Raw genomic sequence first — 24,078 nt, forward strand, 5'->3', positions numbered from 1 at the left:
GCAGCTGGCTTAACTAGGTCAAACAAAAGATTACTTAAATATCAAGGAAATTAATTAAGAGGTCAAACCCCACATGTCGCCCTGACACAAGCCGCACGGAAATATCCCTAACTTCTGGAACACTGCAGGCCATAGGAAGGGCTATCCCAGCCACGGCTGCCGCTGCCAGCAATCCTGGGGCTCCTTGGGACCTTCATAAGGGCTCCCCATAAAGCAGAAGGAGGGGCCAAAAGATGCCTCCTAATATATAAAAGTCACCAGTACTCTTAATGATACGTGGCAAGTGGGGCCCCATGATTGACCTTGCATTGGGGCCCAGGGGCTTCAGGTTACATTTCAGTCTAGTCTACTACATAATATGGGCCAGGGAGCCAATTCCCAACTGGCAGCATGGTGGGTGGCACAGGCAGTCAATGTCTATCAATCTGCAAGCTAGGGGGCGATGTTTCATGGAGAAAAATGGGTACCAGCAAACGTATGAGCACTAGGTCACCATCCACACCTACAGCAGTGTATACGTGGCTTACAAGAGATGGTAATGGTGTAGACTCCCTTTAAGCCAAATGGAGACCCCGACTCAGATGAGAGAACTCAGCATAACCCCTCTATTTCTGGTAGTATTCTTACTTTGCAGCATTTTTTCCATACCTGTCTAAAACTTTTGAACAGTAATTATATATTTGTAGAACTTCCTTAAAGGGGTTGTGCAAGGTCTTGAATATATATATATATATATATATATATATATATATATATATATATATATATTTCTACTTCTCAGGAAGTGACGTCATGTCCGTTGGTCACATGGCCATTCTGTAGCGTAGTCCCATTCACTTTGATGGGATAGACATGGCATTGCCATGTGACCAACACACGTGATGTCACTTCCTGAGAAGAAGAAAAAAGCAGCCATGTTTTCAAGTCCTGCACAACCCCTTTAAGAGAGGATACAGCAGGTTTTGACAGGAATGATCATCTCTTAAAGGGACTGTGTCACTAGACCCCAGCCTATCAACCCAACCCCACAGGTAGATAGATTATGGTCACCTAAATCAAATTATGTTTTCCCTGATGCCTCCGTTACTGAAGGAATCGCTGTTTATCCATATGCAAATGAGCTCTTTGGCGCAATGAAGGTCTTAACAATTACCTCCAATTTCCATATTGACAAAAACAATGATATATCTACAATAGAGACAGCGATTTACAAACAGAAAAGTTAGATTCTGGTGACACTAACCTATCTATCTGCAGGGCTGGGGTGATATGCTGGATCTGGTGACAGTAACCTATCTATCTGCAGGACTGGGGTGATATGCTGGTTCTGGTGACAGCAACCTATCTATCTGCAGGGCTGGGGTGATATGCTGGTTCTGGTGACAGTAACCTATCTATCTGCAGGGCTGGGGTGATATGCTGGATCTGGTGACAGTAACCTATCTATCTGCAGGACTGGGGTGATATGCTGGTTCTGGTGACAGTAACCTATCTATCTGCAGGGCTGGGGTGATATACTGGTTCTGGTGACAGTAACCTATCTATCTGCAGGGCTGGGGTGATATACTGTGGTCTGGTGACACTAACCTATCTATCTGCAGGGCTGGGGTGATATGCTGGTTCTGGTGACAGTAACCTATCTATCTGCAGGGCTGGGGTGATATGCTGGTTCTGGTGACAGTAACCTATCTATCTGCAGGGCTGTGTCTTCAATATTGACTCAGTGGGGGTCCAACATCCAATATCACCCCAATCAGATGATATCAGGGGCTATGGCAGTGTCAGTGTACAGAGCCAGAAGCAGACAGCTCTGTGTACTGTGTAGTGGATACCTTGCATACAATGAACATACTGTTCAGATGTCATGTGAACACACCCTTAGTGGGAAAGCACCCGGCTTACTGGCTAGAGAGGTGTAAAGAGAACAGGAGACAAAACCTTACAGCAAACAAGGGTTAATATTCAATAAACTGCATCATCTAATGTGCAGGAAATATTGTCTCTGATCAGATAGCAGAATGTGAACGGCGCTCATTCCCTTCCAATCCCGCGCTAATCCCATTTCACAGCAGCCGATCCGTTTAGTGTCACGGGGCTGCTTAAAAGCCTGGTGTAAAATTATCAGTCCATCTCCCAGAGCGCGCTCAGATAGCCATGACACAGTTACATGACATTATAGGAGTACATCTGGTGTCTCCTCTGCTGCAGACATGACCATCCATGACGTCCTGAGATATTACTGAGGGTAATGGGGGCTCTCCAGGAAGATAAGAATAAAATCAGTAAAGGGATACTCCGGAACAAAGACCTTAAAGGGATTATCCACGTTGGTCAATCTCTTATTATTAGAAGGGACCCTGGTAACATAGTCCCATCGATCAGCTGAATTCTGGAGGAGTCTTTCTTCCGCTACAAACATGACAGAAGAGGCGTTGTGTTGTGTGTTACACTAGAGTCAATCGGACCGGTTTAACACATTGGTGGGCCCAGTGCTGAGCTTTCATAAGTGGGACCCCCATCGCCACCACTATGCCCAACTTACACAAACTATAATGCCCCCTTAATGGCCCTCACACCGTATAATGCCTCCCTAGGGGCCCCATACAATATAATATCCCCCTCCTGCTATTCCCACACTTCAATGTCCCTGTCCATCTGCCCCATAGCAGAAGGTCCCCCTACAACTACTCTCACATCATAATGTCCCCCTCCAGTTGCCCCCTGTTTATAGTCCCTCTCCAGCTGCCCCACAGTTTAAAGTTCCCCCGACAGTTTAATACTTACCTCTCCTCGCTCTCCTGCTGTCTTGGCTCCGTTGCGATGGGACGTCATCACATTCCAGGGAAGAGAGGGAATGAATGGTGAAGCAGGGAGGGGATAGCCGATGAGCTGAAGTTGGGCCCAACTTTTTCGCTTTCCCAAGGAAGTCTCCACTCTCATACAATGCAAGACCATGGTAAAAGCATCCCTGGAGCTAATGGGAACAGACCCGGATGGAGGGGTCTCCATCTGTGTTTGTTACTCTACTACCGTTGATGTCCGTTGCTGTCGTCCTGTGATGGAGGACAGCAATGGACTGTAATAATGGTAGAGTGAAAATAGCATGAGAGTTAATTTTTCACTTCTGGATTTCCTATAAGGTGGAAGGATCTTATTGGCTTCCAGGACAACCTCGTTTTTAGCAAGGAGGTGACTTCCTATTTGCCTCAGTTAGTGTTAGAAGAGAGCTGCTCGGTTTCTTGCAGAGCACCTTAACCTTGTAGGCGAGTTAGTGGTAGTTTGTAGAGATGAGCGAACAGTAAAATGTTCGAGGTTCGATATTCGTTTCGAGTAGCCCCTCAATATTCGACTACTCGAATCGAATATTGAACCCTATTATAGTCTATGGGGGGAAAATGCTCATTTCAGGGGTAGGCAGCGTTCGATCAAATTATACTTACCAAGTCCACGAGTGAGGGTCGGGCTGGATCCTCCGTGCAGTCTTCTGCTTGCAGGGTCCCCATGGCATCTTCCGGCTCTGAATTCACTCTGCCAGGCATCAGGCCTGGGCAGAGCCGACTGCGCATGTCCGCACTACAAGCGGACATGCGCAGTCGGCTCTGCCCAGGCCCGATGCCTGGCAGAGTGAATTCAGAGCCAGAAGATGCCGCGGGGACGCTGCACGAAGAAGACTTCTAAAGGTAGGAGAAGAACCAGCGTTGATTGGCCGACTGTATAGCATTCGGCCAATCAATGCTGGTTCTGCATCGAAATTTTACATTCGAACAGCGAGTGGTACTCGATCGAATACGAGTATTTAGAATACCATAGTATTCTATCCAATACCTACTCGATCGAATACTACTCTCTCATCTCTAGTAGTTTGGGCTAACAGGCCATTCAATGTCACCAGACCCATGGCTCGCGAACCAAGACTTCATACCCTGGAGGGTATTGGAATATCTCAACTGCAGAACAGGGAACAGGGGCTAAAGACATGCCCTGCATTTCCCCAACAATAGTTTATGGGAGGATCCCAGAGGTCACCCCACATTGCTACGGTGGAAAGGGTCAAATGTCACTCCTGTCCATGAGTGTAAAGTGCCATATGGACCCTGCTCCTGTAAGTGAATTGTTCCTACATATTGCTCTGGATGATTCTCTGGAATTAATGGGAACGGACCCGGATGGAGGGGGCTCCATCCGTGTTTGTTACTCTACTACCGTTGATGTCTATTGCTCTCGTCCTATGATGGAGGACAGCAACGGACTGTAATAATGGTAGAGTGAATCGCAAGCTCAGATCACTCAAAACGCCTCCACATGGGAGCCAAGTAGAAAGGAACCCCCCGGGGGTCCCCAACACCATCATTCCAGTGCAGCCCCTCATCATGGCTCTGGCCGCCATCTTGGATCCATTCCCACCTAGGCAATGTCCACATTTCTAGCCACAGGCTAGATAATAAATCAGAATAATCACCACAATAAAAAAATAACGCAAAGTAATACTCCCCCGAAGCCCGGATGTCACATCTTTCTCCGTTCCGTCGACATTGTTTATCCCTCTGACTGATTTCCAAAATCTGGCGTACGACAGAAATATTAAAAGTTTTTCATTCCAGCCCAAAAGCCTCCATATTGACTAAACAAATTAAATTATACGAAGTCGAGTCATCAGGCGATGAACGTACAAATGTCTGGAAATCGCTATAGATTTTTTTTCTTACTTTTTTTTTTATTCTGTTTTGCCTCAGTGCTAATAAAGTCAGCGAGAATCTCCGTCATAATTAAAGAGGGGAGTGATCCTAAAAAAAAAAAAAAATTTTGAAAAAATTTTTCTATCGCCCCCTTAGGCTCCTTAACCTAAAAACGGTCACGTGATCTTATCTCTTCCATTCCAAAGTAGAAAAACGAAGCGTCTGATCCCCCCCCCGAGGAGACCCCCACCCTTCTAAAACAGGATTTCAATCTACATTACCATTCTCCGGGGGTTAATGGAATGAGATTACGGCTGAAATCTTTCCCGATAAGATTGGGTTAAGACGAAATAATTGTAATACTAATAAGAAAAAATTACAAAATTTTTTTTAAAAAAATTAGCCCAAAGCGAAGTAAAATAAATATAGAATTCCAAAAAGAAGCAATTTTATTTATTTCCCGCACCTTGGAGCAGATTTTTTTTATTTTATTTTATTTTTTTCGTATTTTCTTCTTTGCTAAGGTCCCTTTTCTCATTTAGTCCGGCAGAGATTGTCCTCACGGAATGACCTTTTTTTTTTTTTTTTCGGTAGCCTCGGGCCTTGTTGCCCTCATGCTGTAGACTAGATAAAACGCTCTATCAAAGAATTTTCAAAAAAAAATCATTGGCGAGGCAGAAGGTCTGATAGGGGCATCAATCCTAACCTGACACCGACCAGGGTCAACCATTTATCTCCTGACTTTGCCTGTGGTCATGGTGGCGGGCCATCTTCGCTCTGCATCTTTTTAACAGCTTTTTAGATGAAACTGTCTTGTGTTGGACGCCGCGGCCGCAATCGTTTCCTGTCTGGAATTTTGCACCGAGGTTTCAGGTGGAATAATGTAAATTCTGCTTACAAATATCATCCGGTCTCTGGTGAATATCCGGAATATCTCGCGCTTTGTCTGTACGGTTTTCGTCTTACCATTGCCTGAAGAACAAAAAGGTTCGGAGAACTTCAGATAATATTCATAGCTGGTGGCATGGCTTAGAAGCAAAAAGTTTAGGCCTTAGAACTGAAGTGAGAATGTAGAAGGAGTAATTCGGGACGTGAATAAAAATATTCTGCAGGACAAAAATGTATTCTTAAAGGGACTGTCTGAATAATCCCATTGGGATTAGGAGGTCGCCCAACAAAAGGTGACGGGATCCCGATATTCAGAGGGAGTGATGGGTGAACTTCTGAGGACTCGTTTTGTATCAGGTTCAGATTAAATCGATCCTTCAATTTGTTCAATTTCTTCAGTCCAGTCTTGTTCGGATGGAATTAAAAGTGAAGTTATTATACTCTGGAGCCATGACGTAACTAACAAAGACGGGGCCCTCCAGCAAACTTTTGATTCGAGCCAGTGCCCTGTTTCCTGGACCCTCCACACTATATAAGGGTCCACAGTTGCCCCTGCACACAGTATTATGCCCCATAGTGGCCTTATACACAGAATTATGTCCTATAGTGGCCCTTGCACACAGTATTATGCCCCATAGTGGCCTTATACACAGAATTATGTCCTATAGTGGCCCTTGCACACAGTATTATGCCCCATAGTGGCCCCTACACACAGTATTATGCTGCATAGTGGCCCCTGCACACAGTATTATCCCCCATAGTGGCCCCTGCACACAGTATAAGGGTCAGTTCACACGTGAGCAAAGGGGAGGTTTTTGACAGCGGATTTCGCTTCAAAATCCGCCCCTTTACAATGGTGGTCTATGCAGACCGCCGGGCTTCTTTTTTCCGCTAGCGGTGGACTGCTGCTAGCAGAGAAAAGAAGCGGCATGTCCTTTCTTCAGGCGGAAGCCGCAGTGCGCTGGACCGCGGCTTCCGCCTAGCGGCAGCACCGCCCTGTGTCGGCTCATTCATTTGAGCCGACATAGGAGGGGAAAGCCGCGATTGTGATTGTCGTGGCAGGTGGGTTTGACCAGAGAGAGCCGCGGCTCGCCGCGGCTCTCCTTGTGTCAAAACCCACGTGGACCCCCAACGTGTGAACTAGCCCTTATGCTTCATAGTAGCCCTGCACACAGTATTATGTCCCATAGTGGCCCCTGCACACAGTATTATACCCCATAGTGGCCCCTGCACACAGTATTATCCCCCATAGTGGCCCCTGCAGACAGTATTATGCCCCATAGTGGCCCCTGCGCACACTATTATCCCCCATAGTGGCCCCTGCACACAGTATTATGTCCCATAGTGGCCCCTGCACACAGTATTATGTCCCATAGTGGCCCCTGCACACAGTTTTTTCCCCCGTAGTGGCCCCTGCACACAGTATTATCCCCCATAGTGGCCCCAGCACCTGCAGTGTAGTTGCTGAAGCACCCACAGTGTAGTTACTGAAGCACCCACATTGTAGTTACTGAAGCACCCACAGTGTAGTTGCTGAAGCACCCACATTGTACTTACTGAAGCACCCACATTGTAGTTACTGAAGCACCTGCAGTGTAGTTGCTGAAGCACCCACAGTGTAGTTACTGAAGCACCTGCAGTGTAGTTGCTGAAGCACCCACAGTGTAGTTGCCAAAGCACCCACAGTGTAGTTACTGAAACACCCGCAGTGTATTTACTGAAGCACCCACAGTGTACTTACTGAAGCACCCGCAGTGTAGTTACTGAAGCACCCGCAGTGTAGTTACTGAAGCACCCGCAGTGTAGTTACTGAAGAACCCACATTGTAGTTGCTGAAGCACCCGCAATGTAGTTACTGATGCAACATTGTTGCAACCATTGCAGTGATTGTACTTCTATAGTATATGAGTGACATTTCTATATAACATAGCTCCTTTATCACCTTTGTGGTCTTGCACTGCTGTCTATCACTCTAATAGGAAGTTGCAATTGGGCGACCAATCATCAGACAGTGAGACGTAGCAAACACTTCCTGTGCTAATTTCTGCAGTCAGAAATAAATATATGACAATGAACAGTAGAAATAAAAATACACCGATGTACTGGATTTTAGGGTATTACTATCTTATCAAATCCTGGACAATTTTTTGGCTAGCCAAGACTCTCATCAAATATGTTTAAAAACCAGGCACTCCAAAGCCAATCTGAGTATGGTGGTTGTCTCTAGGGCTACCATACCGCCTTATTGACTTTTACTTAAAAGATAGTGTAATATAGAACAAATTATACCAAGCCGGACCTTCAAATATGAACTCTGACCCTGTGGACAAGTTGCCCTTGCCTGCAGGGCCACCCATGGGTGCAGGCCTTGCTTGTAAACTTCATTTCCGGTGATTAAAAGGATTAGTCTCTGTTGCACTATAATAACCTTTTTTGTTATACCACTTTTTAACCTCACCACCATTGTACTGTTTATGATATACCGGTATACCCCTCTCCGCCTTTCTAGACAGTTTTTCTAGCCAATACAATCCACCAATTGCAATATTCAAAAGTCCCAGATTTCCATTGTATATGATGACATCATATTCTGTATATTGGGGTGTTTTTACAAGCCGTGGAGTAGAAATTTACAACTTTTTTTATGCCCATTTGTATTGGGTTCCAGGTAATGATGAGCAAACCGTTCCAAGTTTGTTACAAATTTTCCAAAAATTTCAAGTTTGGCTGAACTTAAAACTTTTGGGTTTCGCTACCCATGTACCTTTAAACTCTTGGGCTTCCTCAGGCTTTTATTAAGGTGTCGTAAATTGTCAACCCTATATAAACACTGAGAGCCAACCACAGACCTCAGTGGTGATCCAGGGCCACTTATATCAGTGAGGAGGCTAAAAGACGACAAAGAACACCTTCAAAAGAAGACGGGATGCCACAGAAGAACCCGGGAAAGGTGAATGCAACTTTGATTTTTACACACTCCCCTGTCCTTTTGTTATTATACTCTGGGGTCTGAAGATGTCAGAATACAATAATAGCACTTCCCAATTGGACTCAACGAGTTTGGGAACAAACCTTGCGAATATTCATGAGAAAGTTGCCCATCATTAGTCTCAAGAGTTTCAAGCTCACCTCCAGTCTCTTGTCTCCAGTTATTATAATCTTGAGCCCTCAGAGGTTAATAGCACTTCCACTTTGATCGAACAAGATTGGTCCGAAACCAATTTTGTAGGAGAACCTTGTGAATATTTGCAAAACAAATCTCCACAGGGTCGCCCATCATTAGTCCCAGAAGCTTCACCTCCATCCCTGGCCCTCAGTTATTATACTCTGGGGCATGAAGAAACCACAAAGGTTAATAGCACTTCTGGTTCCAACCAAATGAGTTTGATCCAAAACAAATCTTGTAGACGAACCTTGAGAATATTCATTAAATTAATCTCGAGAAGGTTGCCGATCATTGGAGTCAAGAGCTCCAAGCTCTCCTCCATACCTGGCCCTCAATTATTATAAGCTGGGGTCTAAGAAGACCCCAGAAGATAATAGCACCTCCGTTTTGGACTGAACGACTTTGCAGCGAACCTCGTATATATTCGCAAACAAATCTTGGAAGGGTCGCCCATCATTAGTTCCAGGAGTTTCAAGCTCACTTCCAATCCTTGGTCTCTGGTTATTATACTCTGGGATCTGAAGAGACATCAGGGTATAATAAAAGCATTTTGAGTTTGTACCAAACAAGATTGGCCCAAAACAAATCTTGTAGGACAACCTCAAGAATATTCATGAAATTAATCTCAAGAGAGTCACCCATCATTGGTCTCAAGAGTTTCAAGCTCTCCTCCACCCATAGCGTCCAGTTCCCAGACCATAGCTTGGAGTCTTTATGGTCTGAAGAGACTCCAGAGAATAATAGCACTCTTGGTCAGACTGAACATGTTTGGTCCAAAGCAAATCTTGCACATGAACCTAATGAATATCCGCAAAACGAATCTCAAGAGGGTCACCCAACATTAGTCTGAAGAGATTCAAGCACACCTCCATCCCTGGCCTCCAATTATTATACTCTGAGACCCCTGAAGATAATAGCACTTCCAGTTTGGAAACAAATCTTGTTGGCGAACTTTGTGAATATTCATTAAACTAATCTCGAGAGGGTCACCGATCATTGGAGTCAAGAGCTTCAAGCTCTCCTCCATACCTGGCCCTCAGTTATATGCTGGGGACTGAGAAGACCCCAGAAGATACTAGCACCTCCATTTTAGACCAAATAAGTTTAGCCCAAACTTATCTTGCAGCGAATCTCGTAAATATTTGCAAACAAATCTTGGGAAGGTCGCCCATCATTAGTCCCAGGAGTTTCAAGCTCACTCCCAATCCTTGGTCTCTGGTTATTATACTCTGGGACCTGAAGAGGACACCAGGGTATAATAAAAGCAATTCAAGTTTGTACCAAACAAGATTGGCCCAAAACAAATCTTGTACGATAACCTCAAGAATATTCTTGAAATGAATCTCGAGAGAGTGGCTCATCATTGGTCTCAATAGTTTCAAGCTCTCCTCCATCCCTAGCCTCCAGTCTCTAGTCTAGACCATAGCTTGGAGTCTCTATGGTCTGAAGAGACTCCAGAGAATAATAGCACTCCTGGTCAGACTGAACAAATTTGGTCCAAAACAAATCTTGCATGTGAACCTAATGAATATTCGCAAAACGAATCTCAAGAGGGTCGCCCAACATTAGTCTCAAGAGTATCAAGCTCACCTCCATCCCTGGCCCTCAGTTATTATAGGCTGGGGTCAGAGGAGACAACAGAAGATTATAGCACCTCCATTTTAGACCGAACAAGTTTAGTCCAAATTTATCTTGTTGCGAACCTGGTAAATATTTGCAGGGTCGCCCATCATTGGTCCCAGGAGTTTCAAGCTCACTTCCAATCCTTGGTCTCCAGTTATTATACTCTGAGACCCCTGAAGATAATAGCACTTCCAGTTCGGAAACAAATCTTGTAGGCAAACCTCGTGAATATTCACCAAACTTCCAAGGTTCTTCCATCATTATCTCCAGGAGTTTCAAGCTTACCTCCAATGCATGGTCTTTGGTTATGTTATACTCTTGGTCTTGAAGAGCACAAGTTTGGCCTGAAACGAATATTCATGAAGGTCGCCCATCATTGGTCCCTGGACTTTGAAGCTCCCTTCCAATCAATTATAAGTCAGCTATGCTACATGTGACAAGCTCAACCCTAGACGTACATCCCGAACCCTTGCCTATCCCAAGCCATGGCCTCGCTGCTTACCGCTCGCTCTAGTCCACCTAGGCTTACAGTAGGAGAGAGGGGAAAAAAAAAAACTTTCCGAGCAGAGGAAGTTGAATTGAAAAGACTGATCCCGGTATAACACTGCAAAGAATTTTTCTCTTCCTGCAATTTCAGCAGGTTTTAAGCTTCCCCATCAGTGTCAGTGCCATTGACATCTCATTATAAGCTGCGGGTGGACGTGGACAGGCACACACTGAAGACGCGCTCTACAATGTCTCCTCTTCATACGATGACATACAGCTAATTAAGTCCTATGGGAAAGACAATCAGCGCGGTTTTTAGGTGGTAAGCTAAATTATCTCACCTTGTAGACTGATACAATGTGGCACTGCCGAGATCCTAGAGAGAATTCTCCCCGCTAATAAACTTAGCTACAAAGGTAAAATGATAACCGGCTAATGAACCTGGCGCCGACATCGGTGCACGCGTGACCCAGTTAAGTCGCGCGCCCCGCTCGGCGCCATAATTTCATTTGGATTAGCTGTAATTCCAATTTCCCGTAAATGACTTATAATTTAAATGCAGATGCACAATGAATAACCACTTAAATGGATCTCGCCGCCCGGTTTCATGTATATTTTTATATTTCCTGGTGCTTATGGCTTTTTTAAAAAATTTTGTAATTTTTTTATTTTTTTTATTTTTTCTCATCTCGGTCGTTTTGAATTTTTTTTTAAAAAAAAATTTCTTATTTTTTTTTCCGAGCTGCGCCGATTTTCAATGCATCATTGGCTTTTATTCCAAATCTAATGTGAGTCGCATTAAGGCCGCTCTTTACTGTTTGCGTAGATCCTACTGTTACGACGGATTTCCAGCTACTTTTCAGACAAAACAATCTGTTGGGAAATGACAAAGCAGATGTGCGAAGAGTAAACCCCTTGATTAATGGTGATAGCCTCTCAATGAACCATGTGTAGGCAAAGGGGGGGCGGGGGGGGAGCCATAAATAATTTTTTGGGCTTTGTGTTCGGTGGAGTGTCTGCGGTGTTTTGCAGGTGTAATAAAAGAAAGGTAAAGATTTGGGTAAGGGGGGGGGGACGCAATAACTCGAAAGGCAATGATAAAAAAAAAGTCTAAAAAAAACAATAAAAATAAATATAAAACAAAACTGAAAAATAAACAAAAAAAATTTTTTAAAATTTTTTTTTTTTACCCAGAATATATTAACTGGGGTTGAGCCGATATTGAGATTCAGGATCGATTTTAAAAACCGATTTCCAATCATTTTCCAGCCGATCCCGAAATTTGCTTGATCGCCGATCGGAATCCGATCCTTCCCGATCCCGATTGCTCGACCTTAGTCAATGCTTCTGTATGGGAAAAGTCACTTTGGGGGTTGAGCCGATCTTGAGATTTCAGGATCGATTTTAAAATCCGATTTCCTATGATTTTCCAGCCGATCGCAATCGGGAAGTTTGCTTGATCGCTGATCGGGATCCGATCTTTTCCCGATCCCGATCGCTAAACCCTAGTCAATGCTTCTCTATGGGAAAAGTCACTTTTGGGGTTGAACCGATCTTAAGATTTCAAAATCCGATTTTCGATCATTTTCCAGCCGATCCCGATCACAATCGTGAAATTTGCTCGATCGCCGATCGGAATCCAATCTTTTCCAATCCCGATCACTCAATCCTAGTCAACGCTTCTCTATGAGAAAAGTCACTTTTAGGGTTGAGCCGATCTTGAGATTTCAGGATCGATCTTAAAATCCGATTTCCGATTGTGAAATTTGCTCGATCGCCGATCGGGATCCGATCTTTCCCGATCCCGATCGCTCAACCCTAATATTAACCCTTTAGGATAATTTAATTCCAATCAAATACCTTTTTTGAACTCTTGAAAAATAATTTTTGGCATTGTAGCAATTGAAAAAATTTTACCAAAATTTTTGGGAAGTGAAGTCATTTCGCTAGATCGTATCGGCATCCAGAGTGGTTATAGAGTTTGGGGCAGATTTATTATTATATAATTAGTTTTTAGTGTATTTATTATGCCTTGTACGCCATAAAAAGTCTCAGGCGGGGGCCCCACGTGGTGCAAAAACTGCAGCATTGTAATGAATCCCATCTACAAATTGCGGAATAATAATTCATTTAGGAAGAGTCTTGTGCCCAAATTTATAACGACTGGGTTGGTAATGCCAGTCTTCATACACCTCCCCATCTATCTCTACTTGGTATTTAGAGACCTAGGCCCACTTTTAAAAAAGACTCCCAGGACCTCTCAGGACAGAAACCCAATGGATCCCATTATAGGTCAATGTAGTCCTTTAGGCACCATTGGTGTCCGTCCTACAGTATGACAGATACTACGTTGTCTTCTCGTATGACAGACCAGGAAAACTAAAATTTTGATGACAGTGTGAACAAGGAATAAGGAAAGGACCTACTTTATTTAAAGTAAGGCTAAGGCCACACGTGGCACCCCGTAGCAAAAAAGCGCTGCTGGAAAACTGTGGTGGCAACGTGTCACGGTTCTTCCTGCAGCTCTTTAGACAGAAAGTTTGTAGAGGTTTCCTCTAAGGACTCTATGTTTCAATTACGCCGGCCGAATTTGAAAATCCCAACGAGTCCGCACCGCAGTTTTTACCACAATGCGGGCATGGGAATCGCCAGAATCCCATCCACTTTGCTCTGACTGTAAGTCGTTTATGCCACGTGGGGCCCCGGCCTAATAATTAGAAAATCCAATTTCCGCTGAACGAAGATGTAAATTTGTGCAAAATTCTGTGATATGAGAAAACTCTGGGTCATTTTTAGATACTCAGTTTTCTTTCAATTTTGGGCCAAATTTTTGCACAAATTTGTTCCAGGTGATCGTATGTGGCATATTTTTTAACCCAAGAGGGAGAAACAAAAATTGCAGCCCCTGGTGGTCCAGTGGCAGAACCTTATCATCGCTGTTTGATTATTCTAAATGGGAAATAAGATAAATTATTTGATTAAGAACATTGGGTATTGAGTTGGTTACAATCCCGTTTTCAGGGGAACTTTCACCAGCCCCACCAATCGCAACGCTTTGCGTTCTTCAATAGGTTGCCGATACACTGATTCCAGACCAGTTAGATTTTTTTCTCTAGCCCCTAGCACTACTGAAAAATGTTACTGTTAGTTTCAGCACTAATATGCTAAGTAGGCTCTTTACTATCAGGTGGGCGGCCCCTGTTCTCCGCTCCAGCCAAGGACCACCCACCTAGCAGTAGAGAGTCTGAAGAGTTCCTTCCATTTTATTTGACTTTTCATGCTGATATGAAGGTGTACTTGAGGAGTGACACGATTTTTCTGCCCATTATATGACTTATATTCTGCATTAATAAGTGGTTTTCCCCATGTCCATGCTATGGGGTTGGCAGTTCTCTCTGAGCTTATGGGTATTCTATAAGGCACGGTTCACATATGTGAGATCTCCGGCACAGATCCATCTAAAATTGCTGGACGAAAAACTCCTTCAAGCCCAACTTTTTGTCTGGCTATTGCAGTTAAAAAGAAAGGACACCTGATGGACTCCATTAAAATCAATGGAGAAACACAAGCAACGTTTGTGTCCGTCACAGAATGCATCCATTTCTCCATTCATCTGGTCCTCCAATGGACCATAAAATCATGAACTACTAACCAGGTGTGAACTTAGCATAACTCGATCTCTCTCTCACAGTCAGATACAGCTCCAGACATATATTGGACATTATACACAAATACTGACCTTTACTGATGTGAATAATGGTGATTTGGTTGTTATTGAAAGCTCCTACAGAGCTCCAGATTAAGCCTATTTTTCTTCTGTTAGCTCCTACATTACTTGCTCCCTTCACCCCCTACTTTTTCCATAGATTTCTATAGACATGTATAATCTGAATCATGTGACCCTCAGTCCATCTTGATATGGACACAGCAGAGATTTTCAGAGTGAAAGTCAGTTAGGAAAGAGAAGAGCAGGAAGAGAGCTTTAGAGAGCAGAAAGAGGCGTCTCTCTCTGATACAATATATTGGGCTGAGACCAATTGGGACATGACATTATTCTTTTAAAGGACCCTGGTGGTAAAAAAATGAACCAGTCTACTACCAGTTTTAGATAGTGGTCTAATCAGGGGTGTTACCCGGGGCTTCAAGTTATGCCCCTGGGTCCAATACTGGGTCTACTGGAAGAAGAAGAAGTAGATTTGCGTATGTCTGTTTTGTACCACCCAAAGCTCCAACAGCTGGGACTAGTGCAATGGAATGACTGTGCCTAGGAGCTCACAATCTATTACACAGCTACCATGGCGTGACAAGTCCATCACAGCATAAGTAACAACCATTCTATGTAGTTTATATTGACAAAGTCATTAGGCTAATAGTCTTTGGGACCGGCCTTAAGGACCGCTGCCCCATCTGGACCGACCCACGTAATATATTATTGACCAGGAGATTGTTATTTTGTATCATTTAAGTTTTCCTGAAAGTAGATTAATGCTCTGAGGTGATTAATGAAGACCTGAAATCATTATCACTCTGAGAACCTACATGACAAATGACGACGTCCTCATCCGTGGAGGATATGAAATCATTAGTGGTGGTGAGTGGAGCGTGTCACGTCTAATGGGAATGACAAACTACACCAACAAGTGGGGAGAGGGCGCTACAGCCATGGTCACAACCTACCAACCTACCATAGTCAGAGGAACCAGGACAACCTGAGGAGCTCCAGCAAATCTGGACTACAGGTCCCAGCATGCCGTGCAAACTCTCTGAGAACTGGTGAAGAAATTAGTAAACACTTAAAAGGGTGATCGATATCTATTGTCTAACAAAAGGTAGTCTACCTGCTGTCTCTTATGTATCCCCAGCAAATGTCTAGAAAAAGCTAGCTATGTATGTTTAGAAATCTATCTATCTATCTCCTATCTATCTATCTATCTATCTATCTATCTATCTCCTATCTATCTATCTATCTATCTATCTATCTATCTATCTCCTATCTATCTATCTATCTATCCCATATCTATCTATCTATCTATCTATCTATCTATCTATCTATCTATCTATCTATCCCATATCTATCTATCTATCTATCTATCTATCTATCTATCATCTATCTATCTATCTATCTATCTATCTATCTATCATCTATCTATCTATCTATCTATCTATCTATCTATCTCCTATCTATCTATCCCATATCTATCTATCTATCTATCTATCTATCTATCTATCTCCTATCTATCTATCTATCTATCTATCTATCTATCTATCATCTATCTATCTATCTATCTATCTATCTATCTATCTATCCCATATCTATCTATCTATCTATCTATCTATCTCCTATCTATCTATATATCTTCTATCTATCTATCTATCTATCTATCTATCTATCTATCTATCTATGTATCTATCCCATATCTATCTATCTATCTATCTATCTATCCCATATCTATCTATCTATTTATCTATCTATCTATCTATCTATCTATCTATCTATCTGTCTCCTGTCTATCTATCTCCTATCTATCTATCTATCTATCTATCTATCTATCTATCTATCTATCTATCTATCCATATCTATCTATCTATCTATCTCCTATCTATCTATCTATCTATCTATCTATCTATCTATCTATCTATCTATCTATCTATCTATCTATCTATCTATCCATCCATCCATCCATCCATCCATCCATCCATCCATCCATCCATCTATCTATCTATCTATCTATCTATCTATCTATCTATCTATCTATCTATCTATCTATCTATCTGTCTATCTATCCCTTTAATATTGCATCCATTCATCAGAAGATCAGATGATTGTTCAACTAATAATTCAGAATATTTGATAACATTGCACCTATGAAGTCCTATTGATACTGAATATTATTGTGTAGCTAGATAGATAGATAGATAGATAGATAGGAGATAGATAGATAGATAGATAGATAGATAGATAGATAGATAGATAGATAGATAGATAGGAGATAGATAGACAGGAGACAGATAGATAGATAGATAGATAGATAGATAGATAGATAGATAAATAGATAGATAGATAGATATGGGATAGATAGATAGATAGATAGATAAATAGATAGATAGATAGATAGATAGATAGATAGATAGATAGATAGATATGGGATAGATAGATAGATAGATAGATAGATAGATAGATAGGAGATAGATAGATAGATAGATAGGAGATAGATAGATAGATAGATAGATAGATAGATAGATAGATAGATAGATAGATAGGAGATAGATAGAGTATATATAGTTATAACCATGTTGAACAAATGAAGGATCCAAAAACTAGAACTTTTTTTTTGTTTCAAATAATCATTTGTCTTCTCAGATTATTCCTTTCCTAGCACTATATGCGGCACAGTGTACAGTATGGCAGCACACTTTGGTTACACTATATAGGAAGGACATTGCCGTACTGTGCTGGGACATTTTAAAAAGAGGTTCTGCAGCAGCTGCTCTGTATATTTGTAGGAATAACGCCGGGTGACTTATTAAACCTCACGCCGTCCTGTAATCCATAGATGACGTATAATCTCCCTATAATTTTTCCGTACAATCTTTCCTGTAAATCTCCAGGCCTTCCCCTCATTCATTCCCCGGCCTCAACGAGATGTTTAACTGCAACTTCTTTACTCCCCATTACCAATAAATGCGCGGCGGCGTTTCGCCATCGCTTAGCGTTATAGATCACCGTAAGAACCCTCGCCCGGCCTAAATTATTATTATTATGTTTTTTTTTTTTCTAATGTACACATTGTTACAAATTTAATTTTTAAACTGTTTGAATCAGTCTGTAAAAAAAGATTCGATTATACCTGAGTGTTCTGGAGCCGGTTTTTCCGTATCGCAGTAATCTGCGCGGTAATTGGCTGATTAAGCGCCTCGCACTCCATCTCTGCCTCTGTTGCTATGGCGATGCTACAGGAGCCATTATAGATGAGAACTTCATCTTCTTCCACTTTAGGGCTGAAAGGAGGAAGGGGGGAGGGTAAACGGGGTGTCATCAATCTTAATGAAATGCAATTATTTTTGCTCTTATTAATCATTGCGAGCCATTAGCTTGTGGCAAGTGCAGGCCGCCATTTATCAAACTTTGCAAATTTCGGTAATTTTGTTTCCATTCTTTTATCGTTTATTTGTTTTCGCTGATCTGCAGCCCTTGTACCGCACATGTGCGGAAAATATATTACACCAATTCCTATCTGTTTAGCAAATCAGCCGGGATCACACACATACTAAGAACACGTGCTCCGAGCCGGGAGTCTCCGAGAGGTACAAATGGCGAGATTACGGGGCCGGGGTAGGAAAAAAAAGTCGTCAATAGCGCGGTTATAGCCTGCAACAGAATAACCTGGATTCCTCCAGGGGGGGACGAAAATTGGAATTGTTCGACGCAAGTGGCTAAACCGGTCCCCAAATCCTACTGCGAAAAAATGAGGCAATTTCGGATTCCTATTCCCTCTCCTCGGTTTATGGCAATAAGATTCTCGGCAGATAGCGTGCAACATTAACTTAGTAACTTAATTAAACTTACTTAACAGCCCAGAATAAGCAGATTCGATATATGTGCTAGTTATTCTGCCAAAGAAGGATTTTAATGCGTCGTAGTCAGAGGGGGAAATTACGGAGGATGGGATTTGTGTGTCCGCGTTGCGATACTTACGGCAGGATGGGAGGGGGGTTGTATTTTTGTATTACTGTCCCACTAATAAGAAAGGAAGACGTGGCACATGACCCATGCTATTTATCATTACATGGTATTAGTGAATCAGTGACCAGTAGGAGGCAGTGTTGAGACCAATACTCTTTGGATCGGCATTTCACAGAGAGAAGCGAGCTAGGGGGCGATATATGGTCGGCACTGCTGTATGTACATTGACTAATGCAATAACAATAACTGTTTGGTGCAATTGATTGAAAAATAGGGATTGCTTTAAGCACCAAAATCACCTCGGCTAAAACGGCGAGGTAACATGATCTAGTGTTTACAACAGAACAGTTTTTACATAGCGAGCACAAATACTGTGTACAATAAGGGGAATTTGCATTTTTAGAGTTCCAAGATATTTTGAGGCCCCCACCTCATTTACATGGTAGATCTTGCCATCTTTTTACATAGCACTTCCCCAAATAATATAATGCCCCCTTAGTTCCCACCAGAGCTATATAATTTATATGAGAGGGACCCCCCCCTTAGTGCACCCATAGAAAATAATGTCCCTTTAAATGCTGCTCCCTTCTGTTGTTCAGTGTCCAGACATAATGTGCAATGTTCCCTAACTACTATAATACTGTTAATACTGCTCCTATGTACAAGAATATAAATACCATAATACTGCCCCCTATGTACAAGAATACAACTACTATAATACTGCTCCTATGTACAAGAATATAACTACTATAATACTGCTCCTATGTACAAGAATATGATTAATATAATACTGCTCCTATGTACAAGAATATAACTACTATAATACTGCTCCTATGTACAAGAATATAACTACTATAATACTACTCCTATGTACAAGGATATAACTACTATAATACTACTCCTATGTACAAGAATATAACTACTATAATACTACTCCTATGTACAAGAATATAACTACTATAATACTGCCCCCTATGTACAAGAATACAACTACTATAATACTGCTCCTATGTACAAGAATATAACTACTATAATACTGCCCCCTATGTACAAGAATACAACTACTATAATACTGCTCCTATGTACAAGAATATAACTACTATAATACTACTCCTATGTACAAGAATATAACTACTATAATACTACTCCTATGTACAAGAATATAACTACTATAATACTGCTCCTATGTACAAGAATATAAATACCATAATACTGCCCCCTATGTACAAGAATACAACTACTATAATACTACTCTTATATACAAGAATATAACTACTATAATACTGCTCCTATGTACAAGAATATAACTACTATAATACTACTCCTATGTACAAGAATATAACTACTATAATACTGCTCCTATGTACAAGAATATAACTACTATAATACTGCTCCTATGTACAAGAATATAACTACTATAATACTGCTCCTATGTACAAGAATATAACTACTATAATACTGCCTCTTATGTTCATGAATAGAATTACTATAACACTGCCCCTATGGATGGCTATATATCTGTACAGGTAGGAGACTTCCCTCATCTGCCTGCAGTTGCTCATTAGTCTGGCGGCTTACATCCCGGAGTATGGCGGTGTTCCCCTGCCTGCTGTCCAGAGCTCTCCGCCGCCTCGGGTGAGGTGCTCACCTCTCCTCATGGCAGCGATTTCTCTGTATGCATCTCCGGTAATTAATACACATCTTCTATCCGCTGTGGAATAGTCACTGGCAGCGACAGCAAATTCACTTTCAGTCCAAAAAGCCAAGAGAAATCTGTTCGGTAAAGTATGAGCGATGATTGATGGATCGTACACGCAACTCTGCGACTTCGTGAACATGCGGATGATGAGAGTATCCAGCCGCCGCCTTATAAATAATTGTCATTAAAGCGCCTTCTCTCTTTTCATCTCTTCTGATTTTCCCCATTGGCAGTCACCAGATGTTGTGTACGAAATGAGAGATAAATATCCCGGTGCGGCGAGCAGGACGCAACCAGCTGTTTATTACTGCGCTGAGATTCTGATGATTTGTACATTACAGGAGCGGCCGATGTGTTCACAGACAAGATTCAGAGGCTTTTATAAGGATTGAGGACTTATCTAACCGGGATCCAATAACATTGATTTCTATTGATATCTGATCCTGGGAAAGCTGGGTGGCAACTCATATGGACACTACAATAGTTACCATAGGGGATTTTTTACAATTAGTGAAATTTGTCTGGTTTGGCTATGATATACCTTTGGAGGGTTGGTCACCCAACTTTCCTAGACTTCTGAATTGCAGCACTGCCTGTCTCGTTGTTACAGGGCTTTTCCCACTACATGTATCCCTTAGGCACAGGATAGGTGATCGTTCCTGGCACAGTATACAGGGCAGTTGGCTCTGTGACCTAGTATAGTGACTACTGACTTCGATGGGAACTGAGCTGCAGTAGCAGCACCTGACCACTATACAGGGACCGGCGCTATCTACGCTATAACGCTCCCTATTTATTTACCAATCCTGGCAGGGGCCGGGATCGGTAAGGGACGCCGCGGGCCCCACAAACACTATTATTATACTCAGGGGTCTTTTCAGACCCCCAACTATAATGATCGGAGGCCCAGGAGAGGTAAGGGAACATAAAAAACACTGTTACTTACCTCTCCTGGACACCCTTCGGGCCTACTTGTATGACGTTCCTGACGTCACATGACTTGGAGCTGTGTCCTGGGTCATGTGAGGTCCCGGATGTCATTGAAGATGGCCGACACCACCAAGGACTGCAGAGGAGCCAGGGAGAGGTAAGTAACATTGTTTTTTATGTTGGTATCCCCTCTCAGTCTCCAATTATTATACTCTGGGGTCAGAAACGACCCCAGAGTATAATTATTGTTCATGGGTGTCTATAGTGGGGCCTATTACTGTGTGTAGGGGGCCCTATGGGGCATAATACTGTGTGCAGGGGCCACTATGGGGCATAATACTGTGTGCAGGGGCCACTATGGGGCATAATACTGTGTGCAGGGGCCACTATGGGGGATAATACTGTGTGCAGGGGCCACTATGGGCATAATACTGTGTGCAGGGGCCACTATGGGGCATAATACTGTGTGCAGGGGCCACTATGGGGCATAATACTGTGTGCAGGGGCCACTATGGGGCATAATACTGTGTGCAGGAGTCACTATGGGGGATAATACTGTGTGGAGGGGCCACTATGGGGCATAATATTGTGTGCAGGGGCCACTATGGGGGATAATACTGTGTGGAGGGGCCACTGTGGGGGATAATACTGTGTACAGGGGCCACTATGGGGCATAATACTGTGTGCAGGAGCCACTATGGGGCATAATACTGTGTGCAGGGGCCACTATGGGGCATAATACTGTGTGCAGGGACCACTATGGGGGATAATACTGTGTGCAGGGGCCACTATGGGGCATAATACTGTGTGCAGGGACCACTATGGGGCATAATGCTGTGTGCAGGGGACACTATGGGGCATAATACTGTGTGCATGGACCACTATGGGGCATAATACTGTGTGCAGGGGCCACTATGGGGTATAATACTGTGTGCAGGGGTCACTATGGGGGATAATACTGTGTGCAGGGGCCACTATGGAGCATAATACTGTGTGCAGGGGCCACTATGTGGGATAATACTGTGTGCAGGGGCCACTATGGGACATAATACTGTGTGCAGGGGCCACTATGGGGCATAATACTGTGTGCAGGGACCACTATGGGGGATAATACTGTGTGCAGGGGCCACTATGGGGCATAATACTGTGTGCAGGGACCACTATGGGGCATAATGCTGTGTGCAGGGGACACTATGGGGCATAATACTGTGTGCATGGACCACTATGGGGCATAATACTGTGTGCAGGGGCCACTATGGGGTATAATACTGTGTGCAGGGGTCACTATGGGGGATAATACTGTGTGCAGGGGCCACTATGGGACATAATACTGTGTGCAGGGGCCACTATGGGGCATAATACCGTGTGCAGGGGCCACTATGGGGCATAATACCGTGTGCAGGGGCCACTATGGGGCATAATACCGTGTGCAGGGGCCACTATGGGGCATAATACTGTGTGCAGGGGCCACTATGGGGCATAATACTATGTGCAGGGGCCACTATGGGGTATAATACTGTGTACAGGGGCCACTATGGGGGATAATATTGTGTGCAGGGGCCACTATGGGGCATATTAGTGCGCGTAGGAATGCGGAGGGGGGTCGGTCAGGGTCTTCAGGTTGGTTGTGGGGGGGGGGATATGTCAAAAGTTCACCACAGAGCCCCGCCATTCCTAGTTACAACACCAGAAGTAAGTAAATAGTAATCTGTGATAGCCGGCCCTTTCTATTTGTAGGTTAATCTGACACTCTATGGATCCCATCATTTCCTCGCGCACCTCCGTTACCCCTTTCGGCCTCCTTATATCCTGGTCTTGGCCTTGCACAATGTTGCACTAAATTTTTGAAAAAATGCAAAAAATAGAATCTATCTACACAATAGGAACAAACCTGCCAAACTTACAACCATCTTTGCTACGCAGCCACTTCCCTGTGATGTGACACAGCGCTCGCCCCATCCTATCGCCCCGGCTCCCTCCTTCACAATATGTATTTTCCTTCTTGCCCACCTGAAAGGGTTAATTGCTTTTAATTAACTCTGGGAAGTTGCTAATTAGAGTGAGCCGGCTTTTAATTAGAACCCTTGTATTTAATGACTGCGACATCATAATAACCCTTTCGCCGCCCGGACGCCTCGGCTGGCACGTTATACCGCCCTCCCCGAATTCCCTCATTTGCTACCGTTAATTAATTGCTTCCAGTATCGGGCGCTAACTGTGATTGTACCCGGGCCGAGAGAACTGGCAGCTGACCAAATGTGCACAGTGCCATAGAGTATACATCCAGGGTTTCCAGCATAGTCACGCTCCTCCAGATAGGGCTGAGGACCCGCATTGCCGAAACGCAGCATACCATACTATAATGTCCCATACACAGTATATTGACCTGTCAGTGGCCCATTGGTGTTCCCACACGGTATAATGAAACCCTAGTGTTTATAGTGCCCCCCCTAGTGGCCTCCACATATATTTTTGCCCCCACACAGCGTTATGCCTCATTAGTGCCCCCCAACATTATAATGCACTCTTTCAAGAGGACCTACCACCACCTCCACCAATCCTAGTGGTGAACATCTATTAATGGGCACTGCTCCACTGATTCCAGACTTTTCTCTCTAGTCCCCACCATTCTTGAGCAAGGTGCAGGTAGTTTTGGTGCCTGATGTGTTATTTAAGCGCTGTAATATCAGATGAGCGGTGACAGACAAGGGGGTGTGAGTTAGAGCCCCAATCAGAAGCAGCTGCCGTTAGAACTCAGAGTCCCGCCCTTTGCCTGACACCGCCCTCCTGACAGTACAGAGACTAAGTAGCATATCGGTCACCAAAACTAACAGCATTGATTGCTCAGGAATGGTGGGGGCTAGAGAAAACATTCCAACTGTGCCAGAATGTGGAGCAGAACTTTTTGGAGATGGTGGAAGGTCCT

General features: G+C 43.4%; 1 protein-coding gene across 1 annotated transcript in view; it reads right to left on the reverse strand.

The window, feature by feature from the left end:
- The window catches only part of PKHD1 (PKHD1 ciliary IPT domain containing fibrocystin/polyductin), a 395,316-nt gene that overhangs the window by 293,625 nt on the left and 77,613 nt on the right, over positions 1–24,078 (reverse strand). The window contains exon 34 of the mRNA XM_075266923.1: positions 17,688–17,838. Within this exon, the coding sequence (XP_075123024.1) occupies positions 17,688–17,838 (151 nt within the window). The remainder of the gene's footprint in view (positions 1–17,687; positions 17,839–24,078) is intronic.

The sequence above is a fragment of the Leptodactylus fuscus genome, chromosome 3 (assembly GCF_031893055.1).
Source record: "Leptodactylus fuscus isolate aLepFus1 chromosome 3, aLepFus1.hap2, whole genome shotgun sequence".
Taxonomy (NCBI): domain Eukaryota; kingdom Metazoa; phylum Chordata; class Amphibia; order Anura; family Leptodactylidae; genus Leptodactylus; species Leptodactylus fuscus.